The sequence below is a fragment of the Heterodontus francisci genome, chromosome 1, assembly GCF_036365525.1.
Source record: "Heterodontus francisci isolate sHetFra1 chromosome 1, sHetFra1.hap1, whole genome shotgun sequence".
Lineage (NCBI taxonomy): Eukaryota > Metazoa > Chordata > Chondrichthyes > Heterodontiformes > Heterodontidae > Heterodontus > Heterodontus francisci.
This window is the reverse complement of record NC_090371.1, coordinates 275,352,184-275,372,086: the sequence shown is the minus strand read 5'-3', so window position 1 is coordinate 275,372,086 and position 19,903 is coordinate 275,352,184. Positions and strand designations below refer to the sequence as shown.

Here is a 19,903-nt window from a genome sequence, read left to right as displayed (position 1 = left end):
AGGAGAAGGCCATTCAGTCCATCGTGCCTGTGCTGGGCTGTTTGAAAGAGCTATCCAATTAATACCACTCCCCCTGCTCTTTCAAGGAGCCCTGCATTGCTTTTCTTTTAAAGTACATATCCAATTTCTTTCTGAAAGTTACTATTGAATCTCCTTCCACGCAACAACTCATTGCATTAAAAAAATCTCATCTTCATTCTGGTTCTTTTGCCAATTACATTAAATCTGTGTTGTCTGATTACCAACCCTCTTGCCAGTGAAAACGGTTTATCATTATTTACTCCTTATTAGAGAGAATCTAACCATCCCCCCTTGACATTCAACGTCATTACGATCACTGAATTCCCCACTATCAACATCCTGGGGGTTACCATTCACCAGAAACTGAACTAGAGTAGCCATATTAATGCCGTGGGTACAAGAGCAGATCAGAGGTTAGGAATCCTGCGGTGAGTAACTCATCTCCTGACTCCCCAAAACCTGTCCACCATCTACAAAGCACAAATCAAGAGTGTGGTGGAATACTATCCACTTGCCTGGATGGGTGCAGCTCCAACAACACTCAAGAAGCTCGACACCATCCAGGACAAAGCAGCCCACTTGATTGGCACCCCATCTACAAACATTCACTCCCTCCACCACCAACGCACAGTGGCAGTGTGTGTACCATTTACAGGATGCACTGTAGCAATGCACCAAGGCTCCTTAGACAGCACCCTCCAAACCCATGACCTCTACCAAATAGAAGGACAAGGGCAGCAGATGCATGGGAACACCACCACCTGCAAGTTCCCCTCCAAGTCACACACCACCCTGACTTGGAACTATATCGCTGTTCCTTCACTGTCACTGGGTCAAAATCCTGGAACTCCCTTCCTAACAGCACTGTGGGTGTACCTGCCCCACATGGACTGCAATGGTTCAAGCAGGCAGCTCACCACCACCTTCTCAAGGGCAATTAGGAATGGGCAATAAATGCTGGCCTAGCCAGCGATGCCCAAATCCCAAGAATGAATAAAAAAACTCTATCAAAATACTTCATAATTGTGAGCACCTATATTAAATCTCCCCTTGCCCTCCTCTATTCTAAGGAGAACAAACCCAAATTCTCTACTCTTTCCACATAATAGCAGACACTCATCCCTATACCACTATCTGCACAATCCTCTAGCTGAAGGATAGCCAGTGATGTATGATGGTCCAGCATAACCTCCTTACTTTTGTCCTCCCTGCCTTTATTTATCAAGCTCAGGATCCCATAAGATTTTTTTTAAACAATCTTATCAACTCATCCTGTCACTTTCAAAGATTTGTGTATGTGAACTCCCATTTCTTATCCTCAGGAATGAGAAGTCCTATCAGATCAATCCCGATGGCACTTTTGTTAATGTTAATGTGCACTGTTGGCAATTCTGCAATTGCTAGTGAAAGATAAAACACTAATACACCTGGCAAGAAGGTGGTTGTCTGGCTGGGGGAGGGGGCCAATATGCAACATGCTTAAACCCCATCAATTTCATTTAATTAGGAATAATCTTATATCAGTGTTTCGCCAAACAGCTTTCACAGCCCTGAAAGACCTCCTCCACTCACATTCCCCAATAGCAGTGAGGAGTTAGGTATCATAGAATCATACTGCAAAGTAGGAGGCCATTTAATCCAGCATGCATATGCTGGCTGTTTGAAAGAGCGATCTAATTAGTCCCATTCCCCCTGTATATCAGGTACGCCACTGGTGAAAGGGCATTTCCCTTATTGCACATGAACCAGTACTTCTACAGGGGAAGGTTTTTGTATATACCAAAATTGAGAGGAGCAGCTCTCTGAGACATTGCATGCAGCAGGGTATAACTTAATTTGCCCATCACTAAATTGCAGTTACTGTACCGTAATAAGAGGCACAATAAATCCTCTATACTAACTAACTTAATGCCAGCATTCTAATTTCAGACACAAAACTCCTTCATTGTGAGATTTCACTGTCATTTCCAAATTCTGGTTTCTTAATTCATAAAAAATCCAGATTCTCCCTTTTTTCAAATGTAGCCCAATAATATGATTGACTTAAATTAAATTTCAAAGGAGATGAATTATTGCAGTGAGGCTGTCCTGTAAGATTCTTGTGGAATATTTTAGCAGGCACAGAAACATTGGGTGCTAGTGAATAACGGTAAAAGAGGTGACTACTACAGCGAACCTGAATGAATTGATGCTGATACTGTTTGTGTGCCGATATATTGCAAAGCTAGAGTTCCTCACAGAGACATATTTCACAATGACAAATGCACTTATTCTAACTGGATGGTGGTAAACGCCTGCTTTGGACTGGGTGATTATCACTGAGCATCAATGAACAAGAGGCAGTCTCAGCAAATGCTAAATGACCTGCCCGTGGGAACCACTTTATAACCGGATTGAGAGGCAGCCCAAATGGAGAGAAACATGTATATTTCACACTCTAGTTTCCACTCACTCATTAATGTGAATGGTTACTTCTGAGTAAACAGAGTAGTCTTGACCAACATAAACAATTCCCTTGTGACCCATGTTATGTGTTTCAGAGAGTTTTAATAGTGGTATATGTGGATGTGTGTATGTGTGTATAAATGTACTGGAATGTGGCTTGTTGACAAAATCAAGGCCAACCTCCTAAAAAGGCTCTGGAATTCTCTGGATATTTGTTTTCCAGCTTTCATCCCGTTAATGCAAAGAATATGTCGAGTAACGTACCCTCTGAAAGGTTAGCTTAACATATTTCTTACAATAATCTTGTTAACTCGTGGCTTGAAGACAGGGTATGTGAAGCATAGAGTGACCTCAATGACAGGTGTCAGCTGTGGCTCTGTGGTAGTGTTCTTGCTTTTAAGTCAGAAGATTGTGGGTTCATGTCCCATTACAGACTTTTCAGTACAAATTATAGACTAACAATCTTTTAACAGTCCTGAGTGTATTCTATACTGTTGGAGGTGCTGGATGAATTGTTAAACTCAAGGCCCTGTCTGGCTCTCAGATGGGCATAAAAGATTCCATATTCAATATTGAAGAAGAACATGGGAGTTGTCCCAGTATCTCCTGGGTACATTTATCCTTTAACCAACATTACTAAAACAGATAATCTGGTCGTTACAACATTACTGTCTGTGGGATCTTGCTGTGTGCAAATTGGCTGCTGTGTATCCTACATTACAACAGTGATGACACTTCAAAAGTACTTCATTGGGTGTAAAGTGCTTTGGGACATCCTGAGGTGCTATACAAATGCAAGATTTTCTTTTTGATCAAGCAATGTAGACAGACCTCAAGAGATAATGGTGCCCTGTTTTAGTTTTAGTTTTAGAGATACAGCACTGAAACAGGCCCTTCGGCCCACCGAGTCTGTGCCGACCATCAACCACCCATTTATACTAATCCTACACTAATCCCATATTCCTATCACATCCCCACCTGTCCCTATATATTCCCCTACCACCTACCTATACTAGGGGCAATTTATAATGGCCAATTAACCTATCAACCTGCAAGTCTTTGGCATGTGGGAGGAAACCGGAGCACCCGGAGGAAACCCATGCAGTCACAGGGAGAACTTGCAAACTCCGCACAGGCAGTACCCAGAATTGAACCCGGGTCCCTGCGGGCAATAAATGGGAACACGATCAATGTGTTTCTTATTCGGTGTTAATATCTGTTCTGGAAAAAGCAGCACTAGCTGTACTATCTGACATGGAGCTCCCTCACAGAGGCACGTTATTAGAGAGGAGTTATATAGGGTTCATGTATTTATGGGGCAACCATTTATTATGTCAGTGGTAATTTAAAACGAATGCTGACATCTCAATAGTGGGATATTATTCATAGCTGTCCTGTCAACACTACTCATTATCCCTGGCCCCAGTTGTTGTCTCCTGGTGGTTACCAAGCTACAGGGATGTGGACTCTGATTGTAGATGTAACTGGGAACAAGTAAATTAGATCATCCTCTTCAAAACCTTTAAAAATACACATCAATGTGAAAAATATTGTATGAAGAATTCTGTTGTGCAGCATGATTTTTTTTCTTAAATTATGCAGTTACTAAATAACCTGCTACCAATCTTGTCACTAGTGGGTTATGACACTGTTTGAAAGTGTGAGATGAATATGTTATAGTCATGTGCATGGGATGCTGTATATAGTAGGAATGCTACATCAAAAGGTCAGACTATCATTACTCTGGAGGGGCAGATCACTGCCATATGTGTGGGGAGAGATGAACGGAACAGTGAAGTCATAAAGAATTGAACAGTTTCTCGATAATCTCTGTTTCATTCTGGAGGTGGGGAGGAGTGGGGGGGGAATATCCTTTTTTCCTATTCAGATCTAACTCCTCCCTCCGCAAAGCTAGTGCATACCCACTGAGGTAGATCTTGGATAATAAAAAGATTAAGAGAAAACAGGTGTTTGCTTAACAGCTCCGGTGCCTAGTTTCAACATTGAGCCTGCTGTATCCATTAACACTAAGGGGCATCCGTGCCCAGTAACTTGTGTGAGTGTTTCAATGTGTACTGTTCAGTGGGCACTGTTCATCATTCAAGGAGAGGTGCCTGCAAATTAAATGTGAGAATAATCCAAGAGGAGTCCAAGAGCTGCTGTGAGAACATCTCACTTTCTAAACGCAAACCTTTCATTAGTTTGAGGTTTGTTTGTTCAACTTCCGTTATTCGAGCATGGGATACTGAATAAACATTAGACCAGACCACCATGAAGTAAATCCCCTGCACAAAAGAGGTTCCAAAATGACAAAAGGAAATAAATACACTATCCAACTCCCCCATGCCCTCCAAATCTCCGATTAACCTGTCTTTGGGAACTGTACAAGAAGTGTGTTATGGGAGAAAGTGAGATATAGGATTTCCTCATGCAAATTTTTCCATTGAATCTTACCTGAAGGTGCTTGCTGGGATACAGTTCCACAGGGAAAGGGTGCTCCTCTGTGGCTTTGCCCAACTGGCTGTTCCTCTAGAAGGTGAGTGTTGACAGGCTATTCAACCACAGGAATCCTCACGCCTGGGTCGATGCTGCCCTTACCCCCACATCCATTCGTGCTCACTTCCAGCCCGAGTGATTGGATAGCACTTGAGTTTGAAACCTGCTCCCCCCAACCCAGTGTTGCTAAGGACAACTGTAGCACCCCTACTGCTACTCCAGCTATGATCAGCCTATATGGGTTTTCCAACAGTAAAGTCCGAATTAAAAATTCCAATTTGAGCTCGTGGGTGACCCTGGTCACTCATAGGTTCTGCCACTTGCACATATTCAGATTTCAGATAGAGGAGGACAAGGAAATGTAATGAGAATCCTCCTACAGTAATTACTACCAGCATGTGATATGTCCAGGGTCCTGAGAATTACTCAGAGGTGTCACCTTTCCAATGAGATGTTAAACTGAGGCCCCACCTGCCCTCTCAGGTGGGTGCAAAAGATCCCATGGCACTATTTCACAGATGAGCAAGGGAGTTCTCCCTGGCGTCCTGGCCAACATTTATCCCTCAACCACTATCACTAAAACAGATTATCTGGTCCTTTATTTCAATTCCTTTGTGAGTCCTTGCTGTGCGCAAATAGGCTGCTGCATTTCCTAAATTAGAACAGTGACTACACGTCAAATGGATTTCATTGGTTGCTTTGGGATGTCCTGAGGCTGTGATAGGTGCTACATAAATGCAAGCCTTTTCTTTCTTTTTTAAAAGGGGCCTCAATGTATACTTCATTTATGATTGAGAAGAGCCTTGAACCTATTAGACACCAATTACCAATTACTTAAGGCTAAATTTAATTCTGACTTTGTAGACTCATATGTCAAGGCTTATTACTGGTAAAGTTTGAGATGGGACTAGGAGCAGATGTGCATTGAAGTATAAATATCTAAATGCTCCAGGGGAAGGAGCTTCCAAGTGTTATTTCTTGTAGTTGGGCAAGTGGGTCTGTAGGAGTGGCAGAGCCCATGGAAAGCACAACTAGCAAGGAACTGGGACTGGAATTCGCAATTCAAGTTGGGATAAATAAAATTTCTTTGTCCAAGTCACAAATGATATTTTGGATGATTCGGGAGCCGTCCACCGACTAAAAAGTCGGTGGCAATCCCGCTTCCACCTGGCCTGGGACCTCGGCCATTAAGTGTTCTGAGGCGGGTCTTCCACCTACTTGAGGCAGGAAGTCCCGCCTAATAGAGCTGCCGGCCAATCAGCGGGCCGGCAGCTCTCTGTCCCAGCAGCGCCACCGGGAGCAGTGTCCACTGCTGGTACTGCAGCCCAGCTTTGTGCAGAGGAACCCTGGAATGCAAGTAAATTTTTTGTTGCCTCGCTGGGAGTGATTGGTCAGGCCCCGGCAAGGCAAGGGTGGACGATTGGGGGGACGGGGGGAGAACAAAGAACAAAGAACAGTACAGCACAGGAACAGGCCATTCGGCCCTCCAAGCCTGCGCAGGTCTTGATGCCTGCCTAAACTAACACCTTCTGCACTTCCGGGGTCCATATCCCTCTATTCCCTTCCTATTCATGTATTTGTCAAGATGACTCTTAAATGTCTCCATGGTACCTGCATCCACCACCTCCCCCGGCAACATGTTCCAGGCACTCACCACCCTCTGTGTAAAGAACTTGCCTCGCACATCCCCTCTAAACTTTGCCCCTCTCACCTTAAACTTATGTCCCCTAGTAACTGACTCTTCCACCCTGGGAAAAAGCTTCTGACTATCCACTCTGTCCATGCCGCTTATAACTTTGTAAACCTCTATCATGTCGCCCCTCCACCTCCGTCGTTCCAGTGAAAATAATCCGAGCCTATCCAACCTCTCCTCATAGCTAATGCCCCCAGACCAGGCAACATCCTGGTAAACCTTTTCTGTACCCTCTCCAAAGCCTCCACGTCCTTCTGGTAGTGTGGCGACCAGAATTGCACACAATATTCTAAGTGTGGCCTCACTAAAGTTCTGTAGAGCTGCAACATGACTTGCCAATTTTTATACTCTATGCCCCGACCGATGAAGGCAAGCATGCCGTATGCCTTCTTGACTACCTTATCCACCTGCGTTGCCACTTTCAGTGACCTGTGGACCTGTATGCCCAGATCTCTCTGCCTGTCAATACTCCTAAGGGTTCTGCCATTTACTGTATACTTCCCACCTGCATTAGACCTTCCAAAATGCATTACCTCACATTTGTCCGGATTAAACTCCATCTGCCATTTCACCGCCCAAATCTCCAACCGATCTATATCCTGCTGTATCCTCTGACAATCCTCATCACTGTCCGCAACTCCACCAACCTTTGTGTCGTCTGCAAGCTTACTAATCAGACCAGCTACATTTTCCTCCAAATCATTTATATACACTACAAACAGCAAAGGTTCCAGCACCGATCCCTGCGGAACACCACTAGTCACATCCCTCCATTCAGAAAAGCACCCTTCCACAGCTACCCTCTGTCTTCTATGACCGAGCCAGTTCTGTATCCATCTTGCCAGCTCCCCTCTGATCTCGTGTGACTTCACCTTTTGTACCAGTCTGCCATGAGGGACCTTGTCAAAGGCTTTACTAAAGTCCAGATAGATAACATTCACTGCCCTTCCTTCATCAATCATCTTCGTCACTTCCTCAAAAAACTCAATCAAATTCGTGAGACACGACTTCCCCTTCACAAAGCCATGCTGCCTCTTGCTAATAAGTCCATTTGTTTCCAAATGGGAGTAAATCCTGTCCCAAAGAATCCTCTTTAATAATCTCCCCACCACTGACGTAAGGCTCACCGGCCTATAATTTCCTGGATTATCCTTGCCACCCTTCTTAAACAAAGGAACAACATTGGCTATTCTCCAGTCCTCTGGGACCTCACCTGTAGCCAATGAGGATGCAAAGATTTCTGTCAAGGCCCCAGCAATTTCTTCCCTTGCCTCCCTCAGTACTCTGGGGTAGATCCCATCAGGCCCTGGGGACTTATCTACCTTAACGCTTTGCAAGACACCCAACACCTCCTCCTTTTTGATAATGAGATGACTGAAACTATCTACACTCCCCTAGGCTCATCATCCACCAAGTCCTTCTCCTTGGTGAATACTGATGCAAAGTACTCATTTAGTACCTCGCCCATTTCCTCTGGCTCCACACATAGATTCCCTTCTCTGTCCTTGAGTGGGCCAACCCTTTCCCTGGTTACCCTCTTGCTCTTTATATACGTATCAAAAGCCTTGGGATTTTCCTTAATCCTGTTTGCCAATGACTTCTCATAACCCCTTTTAGCCCTCCTGACTCCTTGCTTAAGTTCCTTCCTACTGTCTTTATATTCCTCAAGTGCTTCGTCTGTTCCTAGCCTTCCAGCCCTTACAAATGCTTCCTTTTTCTTTTTGACTAGGCTCACAATATCCCGCGTTATCCAAGCTTCCCGAAACTTGCCAAACTAATCCTTCTTCCTCACAGGAACATGCTGGTCCTGGATTCTAATCAACTGACGATTGAAAGACTCCCACATGTCAGATGTTGATTTACCCTCAAACAGCTGTCCCCAATCTAAATTCTTCAGTTCCTGCATAATATTGTTATAATTAGCCTTCCCCCAATTTAGCATCTTCACCCGAGGACTACTCTTATCCTTATCCACAAGTACCTTAAAACTTATGGAATTATGGTCACTGTTCCCGAAATGCTCCCCTGCTGAAACTTCGACCACCTGGCCGGGCTCATTCCCCAATACCAGGTCCAGTACGGCCCCATCCCTAGTTGGACTATCTACGTATTGTTTCAAGAAGCCCTCCTGGATGCTCCTTACAAATTCTGCCCCATCGAAGCCCCTAGCACTAAGTGAGTCCCAGTCAATATAGGGGAAGTTAAAATCACCCACCACTACAACCTGTTACATCTTTCCAAAATCTGTCTACATATCTGCTCCTCTACCTCCCGCTGGCTGTTGGGAGGCCTGTAGTAAACCCCCAACATCGTGACTGCACCTTTCCTATTCCCAAGCTCCACCCATATTGCCTCGCTGCATGACCCCTCCAAGGTGTCCTCCTACAGTACAGCTGTGATATTCTCCTTAACCAGAAATGCAACTCCCCCACCCCTTTTACATCCCCCTCTATCCCGCCTGAAGCTTCTAAATCCTGGAACATTTAGCTGCCAATCCTGTCCTTCCCTCAACCAAGTCTCTGTAATAGCAACAACATCATAGTTCCAGGTACTAATCCAAGCTCTAAGTTCATCTGCCCTACCTGTTATACTTCTCGCATTGAAACAAATGCACTTCAGACCACCAGTCCCGCTGTGCTCCGCAACATCGCCCTGCCTGCTCTTCCTCTTAGTCTTACTGGCCTTATTTACTAGTTCCCCCTCATTTATTTCACTTGCTGTCCTACTGCTCTGGTTCCCACCCCCCTGCCACACTAGTTTAAACCCTCCCGAGTGACGCTAGCAAACCTCCCAGACAGGATATTTGTGCCCCTTCAGTTTAGATGCAACCCATCCTTCTTGTACAGGTCCCATCTGTCCCTGAAGAGATCCCAATGGTCCAGATATCTGAAACCCTCCCTTCTACACCAGCTGTTCAGCCACATGTTTAGCTGCACTATCTTCCTATTTCTAGCCTCACTGGCAGGTGGCACAGGGAGTAATCCCGAGATTACAACCCTAGAGGTCCTGTCTTTTAACTTTCTACCTAACTCCCTAAACTCCCCCTGCAGGACCTCGTCACTCTTCCTGCCTATGTCGTTGGTACCGATATGGGGAGGTGCGTGTTGGGGGTGGTTGGGGCATCGGGGGCGGTCCTCCATCGGGCACACGGTGCCCGATCATGAGGGCACCCCCCCCCCCAACATCGTAAGGGATCTGCCTGATTTTAACAGGCAGCTTTTCTCGGGCCTGGGCCGCCCGCTTGCCATGGGTAAAATCCCCGGGATGGCGGGCGGAGCCCCTTAAGTAGCTGGTAAGTGGCCACTTAAGGGCCTTGATTGGCCTGGGGTGGGCGGACTGTTTTTCGCCGCCGCCCTGCATATAGTGCCGGCAGAGGTGGGAGCGGGTTGGGAAGGGCCCCTGAGCCTCCCCTCCATTTTATGCCCCCAGCACACCACCTTCCCACTCTTTGGGGGCACGTAAAATTCCAGTTGGATGATTCACGGCTGTCAGTCAAATGACCTTTCTCCCACGTTCAGTATTTTTATAATTAAGAATTTTAATTTTTAAAGAAAATATGAAAAAGACACATTTCTTTTAACATCCACCAATTTTCTCCTGGGTTGCTTCAGTAGTGTCCAGGCACTGAATCTTTAATTCCTGGAGACTGCAGGTTGGCAGGCCTCCCCGGACCCAAATTTCACAGCTTTACATTGAACTGAAATGAGTAATCACTACCTGGGAGACATACCTCAGGCAGCGCTAAGATAGATAATGGTAAGTTTTCCTAAAATTATAAACAGCTCAATTCTACATGGTGCCCAATTTGGTAATCCCACCACGAAATCAGTCATTGGGGTCGGTAGATTTATGTGACAACCTAAAAATTAACATTTTTAACTTGTGGTCGGAAAGCAGCCAACTACTATCACCAAACCTCAATGCCACAATGTTTAAAAGCCAGTCAGTCAGTCCCTTTATTCCATTCAACCCCTCCCAGTGGATCTAAGACATATTGCCCAATGAGACCTTTGACCAGCAATCTCAGCTCATCTGAGCTCCCCCATTAAAGAACAGCTTTGCCCCCATTAAAGATTAACACTACCTAACAGTGTAATACCATTGGCGTATGTGTGCGCAGGTATCATGTCTTGTACAATGACCTGAGAAAGAATGCAAATTTTGTTCAGCTAAATGAAACTTTGAAGCCCAAGAAAAGGTGTTGACGTGTTCACTTATCTCAATTTGGCCAAAACAATTATCATCTATTTCTGAAAAGTACATTAAGCCCACATTTACAAATTGTTTTAAAAGCAAAATAGCTTTTGATTTAACATTTGATTTGATATTACTGCCCTTTACTAAGGAGTGAAATTTGTTGAAATTTGAATTCTCTGCCCCAGAGGGCTGTGGAAGCTCAGTCATTGAGCATGTTAAAAGCAGAAATTGACAGATTTCTAAATACAAATGACATAAGGGGATATGGGGATAGTGTGGGAAAAAGGCATTGAAGTGGAAGATCAACCATGAGCATAATGAATGGCGGGGCAGGCTTGATGGGCTGAATGGCCTTCTCTTGCTCCTATGTTCCTTATGTTTAAGGCCTCAGCTTTTCACTATATTCATCAATGAGTTGGATGAAAGGAGTAGAGAGCCGCATGCCCAGGTTTGCTGACGACACAAAGTTAGGTGGCGCAGTAGTGTAGATGGGAGCAGAAAGTTGCAAAGGGATATTGATATTATGAGTTGGAAAAAAGTGTGGCAGAAGGAGTTCAGTGTTGGGAAGTGTGAGGTCATTCACTTTAGACCCAAGAAAGATAGATCAGAGTATTTTCTAAATGGTGAGAAGCTAGAAACTGTGGAGGAGCAGAGAGATTTAGGGGTCCATGTGCAGAAATAACTAAAATCTAGTGGACGGCTGCCAAACATAATCAAAAACACAAATGGAATATTAGCCTTTATCTCCAATATAAAGCTGGAATACAAAGGTGTGGGAGTTATGCTACAGATGTATAAAGTTCTGGTTAGACCACATCTGAAGTACTGCATTCAGTTGTGGGCACCACACCTCAGGAAGGATATATTGGCCTTGGACTAAATTATGAGCACAGGTTGCATGGGCTAGGCTTGTCTTCTCTTGAGTATGAAAAATTAAGGGATGATCTAACTGGGCTGGTTAAAATGTTTAACGGATGGGGTAGATAGAGAAAAACTATTTCCTCTAGAGGGCAATTCAACAAGGGGGCATAACCTTAAAATTAGAGCCGGGCCATTCAGGGGTGATATCAGGAAGCACATCTTCCCACAAAGAGTAGTGGAAATCTGGAACTCATCCCCAAAAAGCTGTTGAGGTGAGGTGAATTGATAATTTCATACTGAGATTGATAGATTTTTGTTAGGCATGGTATTAAGGGATATGGAACCAAGCCAGGTAAATGGAGTTAACATGTAGATCAACCATGATCTAACTGAGTGGCAAAACCAGCTCAAAGGGCTGAATGGCCTACTGCTGTTCCAATATTTATGGTTTCAATAATCTACATTTTATGGATTCAACAGCTCTGCGGTTGTCCATGTTTCAAAAAGGGTGGCTTTCGGGTCACCAAACCCTTCTGAATATTGTGAGCTTTGATGATTGTAACCATTCTAAGTGCTGACTCCTTGCACATTTTAGTCCTTTGCTTTGTAAGTTGTTTGCTTCATCCCTTCTTTTCTTCCCCTCTTTCTACATTCACCATTTCCTGTCCAATAAAAGAAACAGGCCCACCTGCTCCCAGTTCCCTACAATATTGCTCTTTCACTATCCACAGGGGAGCCCATGAAGTGTGAAAGTTCTTATTTTCCCCACTACCTTCTCTTGTTACCGTGCAAATAGAATTTTTTAATGTGTCTATATAGACCTCCTGTCAACTTATTTCATATTTCTGTACTCCTACCCTGACGTCTCACTGAAATATGGTTGTAGCAACAGTGGCAATCCTCCAGTGCCTCTCCAAGTGACCATTTTTCATAGAAACATAGAAAATAAGAGCAGGAGTAGGCCATTCGGCCCTTCGAGCCTGCTCCGCCATTCATTATGATAGTGGCTGATCATCCAACTCTGTAACCTGTTCCCGCTTTCGCCCCATATCCTTTGATCCCTTTAGACCCAAGAGCTATATCTATATCTAACTCCTTCTTGAAAACATACAATGTTTTGGCCTCAATTTCTTTCTGTGGTAGCGAATTCCACAGGCTCACAACTCTCTGGGTGAAGAAATTCCTCCTCATCTCAGTCCTGAAAGCTTTACCCCATATCCTTAGACTATGACCCCTGGTTCTGGACTCCCCACCATCGAGAACATCCTTCTTGCATCTACCCTGTCAAGTCCTGTTAGAATTTTATAGGTTTCTATGAGATCCCCCCTCTTCTGAACTCCAGCGAATATAATCCTAACCGACTCAATCTCTCCTCTTACGTTAGTCCTGCCATCCCAGGAATCAGTCTGGTAAACCTTCGCTGCATTCCCTCTATAGCAAGAACATCCTTCCTCAGATAAGGAGACCAAAACTGCACAAAATATTCCCGGTGTGGCCTCACCAAGGCCCTGTATAATTGCAGCAAGACATCCCTGCTCCTGTACTCGAATCCTCTTGCTATGAAGGCCAACATACCATTTGCCTTTTTTACCGCCTGTTCCACCTGCATGCTTACCTTCAGCTTACTTTTCAATGTGGACCCAGGCATTGAATGGTGATAGGAAATATATCATGGGCAATATCACAGCCAAACCTGATTCAGTGCTCACCTGAGATCCATACCTGCATTCAGCAGGATGGCAGCTCTGGCTGATCACTCCTCCCTAGTTCACGGCACTGAGGCCAATTGCAATTCTCCTGCTACGTGCTCTAGCTCACCACGGAGCAGAGACTAAGCCTAGAATCTTCCTGCTTTGTACGGCCGACAGCGTTTAGCCGTCAATCCTGTTACTGAACAAGTTCCAACAAAAATAAATGTCAAACGTTTCTTACTTCAGAGAGAGCAGCAGAGGTGGAAAGAATTAGAGGCAGTTTATTTTACCCAGTTCTGGTATGTTACAGAACTCACAAACAGTTGAATTCAGAGCATGTTAATAAGCCAACCATGACTGTTGGGGAGATGGTGGCATAGTGGTAACGTCACTAGTTTAGTAATCTAGAGGCCCAGGCTAGTTCCCTGAGGACAGGAGTTCAAATCTCACCACAGTAGCTGGTGAAATTTAAACACGATTAATTAAAAGTCTAGAATTGTAAGTGTAATAATGGTGCCATGAAACTATCATCAATTGTCATAAAAGCCCATCTGGTTCACTAATGTCCTTTAGGGAAGGAAATCTGCTGTCTTTACTGGGTCGGGTCTACATGTGACTCCAGACCCACGTCAATGTGGTTGATTCTTAACTGCCTCTAAAATGGTCTAGCAAGCCACTCAGTTGTCAACCGCAATTAGGGATGGACAACAAATGTTGGCCTTGCCAGCGATCCCCACATCCCCTGAAAAGAATTTTTTAAAACTGTTGGTGTGGAGAACATAAGAACAAGAAAAAGAAGATTTGCATTTAGAAAAAGAAATAATTTTTTTTTATTCATTCGGGGGATGTGGGGATCGCTGGTTAGGCCAGTGTTTATTACCCATCGCTAATTGCCCTTGAGAAGGTGGTGGTGAGCTGTCTTCTTGAACCGCTGTAGTTCTTGGGATGTAGGAAGGGAGTTCCAGGATTTTAACCCAGCAACAGTGAAGGAATGGTGATACAGTTCCAAGTCAGGATGGTGTGGCTTGGAGGGGAACTTGCAGGTGGTGGTGTTCCCATGCATCTGCTGTCCTTGTCCTTCTATTTGGTAGAGGTCGTGGGTTTGGAAGATGCTGTTGAAGGAGCCTTGGTGCATTGCTGCAGTGCATCTTGTAGATGGTACACACTGCTGCCACCATGCGTTGGTGGTGGAGGGAGTGAATGTTTGTAGATGGGGTGCCAATCAAGTGGGCTGCTTTGTCCTGGATGGTGTCGAGCTTCTTGAGTGTTGTTGGAGCTGCACCCATCCAGGCAAGTGGAGAGTATTCCATCACACTCCTGACTTGTGCCTTGTAGATGGTGGACAGGCTTTGGGGAGTCAGGAGGTGAGTTACTCGCCTCAGGATTCCTAGCTTCTGACCTGCTCTTGTAGCCATGGTATTTATATGACTACTCCAGTTCAGTTTCTGGTCAATGGTACCCCCTAGGATGTTGATAGTGGGGGATTCAGCGATGGTAATGTCGTTGAATGTCAAGGAGAGATGGTTAGATTCTCTCCTTTTGGAGATGGTCATTGCCTGGCACTTGTGTGGTGCGAATGTTACTTGCCACTTATCAGCCAAACCTGGATATTGTTGTTGCATTTCCACCTTCAAGATCCCCTCCAAGTCACACACCATTCTGACTTGGAACTATATTGCCGTTCCTTCACTGTCGCTGTGTCAAAATCCTGGAACTCCCTCCCTAACAGCACTGTGGGTGTACCTACCCCACATGGACTGCAGCGGTTCAAGAAAGCAGCTCACCACCACCTTCTGAAGGGCAATTAGGGATGGGCAATAAATGCTGGCCTGGCCAGTGACGCCTACATCCCATGAATGAGTAAAAATAAATGCTGCCTTGATGTCAAGGGCAGTCACTCTCAACTCATCTCTTGAGTTCAGCTCTTTCGTCCATGTTTGGATCAAGGCTCTCATAAAGTCAGGAGCTGAGTGGCCCTGGCGGAACCCAAACAGAGTGTCAGTGAGCAAGTTATTGCTGAGTAAGTGCCGCTTGATAGTACTGTCGACGACCCTTCCATTACTTTACTGATGATCAGGAGTAGACTGATAGGGCGGTAATTGGCTGGGTTGGATTTGTCCTGCTTTTTGTGCACAGGACATACCTGGGCAATTTTCCACATTGTTGGGTAGATGCCCGTGTCTTAGCTGTACTGGAACAACTTGGCTAGGGGCACGGCTAGTTCTGGAGCACATCTTCAGTACTATTGCCAGAATGTTGTCAGGGCCCATAGCCTTTGCAGTATCCAGTGCCTTCAGTTTTTTTTTAATATCACGTGGAGTGAATTAGATTGGCTGAAGACTGGCATCTGAGATGCTGGGGACCTCAGGAGGAGGCCGAGATGGATCATCCACTCGTCACTTCTGGCTGACGATAGATGCAAATGCTTCAGTCTTGTCTGTTGCACCGATATGCTGGGTTCCCCCATCATTGAGGATGGGGATATTTGTGGAGCTTCCTCCTTCTGTCAGTTGTTTAATTGTCCACCACCATTCACAACTGGATATGGCAGGACTGCAGAGCTTATATCTGATCTGTTGGTTGTGGGATCACTTAGCCCTGTCTATTGCATGCTGCTTCCACTGTTTGGCATGCAAGTAGTCCTGTGTAGTAGAAAGGTGCTAGGTAAATTCGAGGTACTAGATGCAGGAAGGATGTTTCCGATGGCGGGGGAGTCCAGGACCAGGGGTCACAGTCTAAGGATAAGGGGTAAGCCGTTTAGGACTGAGATGAGGAGGGATTTCTTCACCCAGAGTGTGGTGAACCTGTGGAATTCTCTACCAGAGTAAGCAGTTGAGGCCAAATCATTAAATTTATTCAAGAAAGAGTTAGATATAGTTCTTAGGGCTAAAGGGATCAAGGGATACGGGGAGAAAGCGGGAACAGGGTACTGAGTTTGGATGATCAGCCATGATCGTATTGAATGGCGGTGCAGGCTCGAAGGGCCGAATGGCCTACTCCTGATCATATTTGTTCTATGTTTCTAATTGCAGCTAAATAGCACCTTTCATGACCATCAGACATCCCAAAGCACTTTACAGCTAATGAAGTACTTTTGAAGTGTCATTACTGTTGTAATGTAGGAAACACAGCAGCCAATTTACACATAGCAAGCTCTCACAAACAGCAATGTGATTATGATTAGGACCTGATAATCTCTTTATAATTTATATAGTGTTTTTCATGATCTCAGGATGTTCCAAAGCACTTTACAGTTAATGAAGTACTGTCACAATGTAGAGAACATAGCAGCTAAGTTGTGCGCTGAAGGGACCGACGAACAGCAAAGAGACAAATAACCAGATAATCTGTTTTAGTAATAAATGTCAGCTAGGACACTAGGAAAAACAGCTTTGTTCTTCTCTCAGATAGTACTACTGTAGATATACATCTATCTCGGAGGGTATACGAGTTTCAGTTCAACATGGCATTTGAAAAATGGCACTTCCAACAGTGCAGTACTCTTGGAGTGTCAGCCTAGATTTGATTCAGCTTCTAGAGTGGGATTTGAACCCACAACCTTCTGACTTGAAGGTGAGAGTGCTTCCAGCTGAGCCCCATCGGACACCTGAGGTGGGTTTAAGGTGTTAGGGGGTGATAGTGGCTATCGCTATGTAAGTAGTACACACATGTTTGTAAGGTTTAAAAAACATTTGCGGTCAATCCACTACAATGCAAGACTATTGAGAAACTCTTCATGTGTTGCTCCATTCGTGGCAGTTCCATGCAGTTGGATTTGGTTTAACAAATGCAATCAGCTCACATCACAAACTGAAAGCCATATTTTTCCTCCTTGTAATCAAAACTAACAAAATGTATTTTGAGCTGACGTTGCTCTGGTTGGGATCAACGTCCTTTCACTCTTGCTGATAGACTCAACACTATTGAACAAATTATTGAATTACCCCTCCGGCCACACTTCTACACCTGCTATTGTGAAATTCCTTTTTTTTTATTCGTTAATGGAATGTGGGCATGGCTGGCAAGGTCAGCATCGATTGCCCATCCCTAATTACCCTTGAGAAATGAGAAAAAGGATCACAGTCCACCAAGGATTCTGAACAACGTGATTCCAGTCAGTCCCATTCTGGAGAAATAGGGCATTTCATTGTCTTTTTCCCCTGAAAACATTCACTCTTTAGCTACACCTTGGCTGCTGGTCACTGCCTCTTGCTGATCACTGTCATGCACTGGTCACTGACACCCACTGGTCACTGACACCCACTGGTCACTGCCTCTTGCTGGTCACTGCCTCTTGCTGGTCACTGCCTCCCGCTGGTCACTGTCATCAGCTGATCACTGCCTCTTGCTTGTCACTGCCATCCACTGGTCACTGCCTCCCCGCTGGTCACTGTCACGCGCTGTTCACTGCCTCCAGCTGGTCACTGCTACCCGCTATTCAATGGTCACTGCCTCTTGCTGGTCACTGTCATGTGCTGGTCACTGCCTCCTGCTGGTCACTGTCACCCACTGGTCACTGCCTCCTGCTGGTCACTGTCGCCCACTGATCACTGTCGCCCGCTGGTCACTGTCGCTCGCTGGTCACTGCCTCCTGCTGGTCACTGCCTCCTGCTGGTCACTGTCACCCACTGGTCACTGTCGCCCGCTGATCACTGTCGCCCACTGGTCACTGCCTCTCGCTGTTCACTGCCTCTTGCTGGTCACTGTCACCGGCTGGTCACTGTCACAGCTGGTCACTGTCACGTGCTGGTCACTGCCTCCCGCTGGTCACTGACACCTACTAGTCACTTCCTCCCACTGGTCACTGTCACATATTGGTCACTGCTTCTCACTGGACACTGCATCCTGTTGGTAACTGACTCCCACTGGTCACTTCCTCCCACTGGTCACTGTCGCATGTGGTCACTGCCACCTACCAGTCACTGCCTTCTTCTGGTCACTGCCACCCTCTGGTTACTGACACCCGCTGGTCACTGACACCCGCTGGTCACTGCTTCCTGCTGGTCACTGTCACGGGCTTGTCACTGTCTCCTGCTGGGATCACTGCCTCCCACTGATCATAGAATCATAGAAAGTTTAAAGCACAGAAAGAGGCCTCTTGGCTCACCATGTCTGTGCCAGCCAAAAAATGATCCACCTATTCTAATCCCACCTTCCAGCATTTGTTCTGTAACCCTGCAGATGACGGCATTTGAGGCGCATATCCAGACGCCTGTTAAATGAGTTGAGAGTTTCTGCCTGAACTACCCATTCAGGCAGTGAGTTCCAGACCCGCACCACCCTCTGGCTGAAAAAGCTTTTCCTCATCTCCCTTCTAATTTTCAACCAATCACTTTAAATCTATGCCCCCCTAGTCACTGACCTCTCTGCCAAGGTAAATAGTCCCTTCATCTCCATTCTATCCAGGCCCCTCAAAATATTGTACTTTTCAATCAGATCTTCCCTCTGTCTTCTCTGTTCCAAGGAGAACAACCCCAGCCTATCCAATCTTTTCTCATAGCTGCATTTTTCCAGTCCTGGCAACATCCTCGTAAATCTCCTCTGTACCCTCTCTAGTGCAATTACATCCTTTCTGTAATGAGGTGACCAGAACTGCACACAGTACTCAAGTTGTGACCTAACAAATGAGTTGTACAGTTCTAGCATAACCTCCCTGCTCTTATATTCTATACCTCAGCTAATAAAGGAAAGGATGCCTTCTTAACCACCTTATCAGCCTGTCCTGCCACCTCCAGGGATCTGTGGACATTCACTCCACGGCCCCTCACTTTCTCCACACCTCTTGGTATTCTCCCATTAATCGTGTATTCCTTTGTCTTGTTTGACCTCCCCAAATGAATCACCTCACACGTCTCCAGGTTGAATTACATTTGCTACTTTTCTGCCCATCTGACCAGTCCATCGATACCTTCCTGCAGCTTTACAGCTATCCTCCTCACTATCTACCACACGGTCAATCTTTATGTCGTCTGCAAACCTCTTGATCGTGCCCCCTACATTTCCATCCAGATCGTTAATATATACCACAAAAAGCAGGGGATCCAGTACTGGGTCCTGCGGAATGTCACTGGAAACAGCCCCCCAGTCACTAAAACAGCTGTCAACAATTACCCTTTGTTTCCTGCCACTGAGCCAATTTTGTATCCACCTTGCTGCAATTCCCTGGATCCCATGGGATTTTATTTTTTTAACCAGTCTGCGATGTGGGACCTTGTCAAAAGCCTTGCTGAAATCCATGTAAACCACATCAACTGCACTACCCCCATCTATCTTCCTTGTTACTGCTTCAAAAAATTTGATCAAGTTGGTCAAAGAAGATATAAAAACAAGAAATGCTGGAACCACTCAGCAGGTCCGGCAGCATCTGTGAAACGAGAAGCAGAGTTAATGTTTCAGGTCAGTGACCCTTCTTCGGAACACAAGATCTTCCCTTAACAAATCCATGCTGACTATCCTTGATTAATCTGTGCCTTTCTAAATGACAGTTTATCCTGTCTCT

At 45.4% G+C, this 19,903-nt stretch overlaps 1 protein-coding gene across 3 annotated transcripts in view; it reads left to right on the top strand.

The window, feature by feature from the left end:
• npnta (nephronectin a) overlaps positions 1 to 19,903 on the top strand; it is a 103,610-nt gene that overhangs the window by 4,509 nt on the left and 79,198 nt on the right. For 2 of the 3 annotated variants that reach the window (XM_068045752.1, XM_068045735.1), the window contains exon 3: positions 2,690 to 2,740. The exons of the other annotated variant lie outside the window; for it this stretch is intronic. In XM_068045752.1, coding sequence (XP_067901853.1) covers positions 2,690 to 2,740 — 51 coding nt within the window. The remainder of the gene's footprint in view (positions 1 to 2,689; positions 2,741 to 19,903) is intronic. 3 annotated transcript variants of the gene reach the window in all.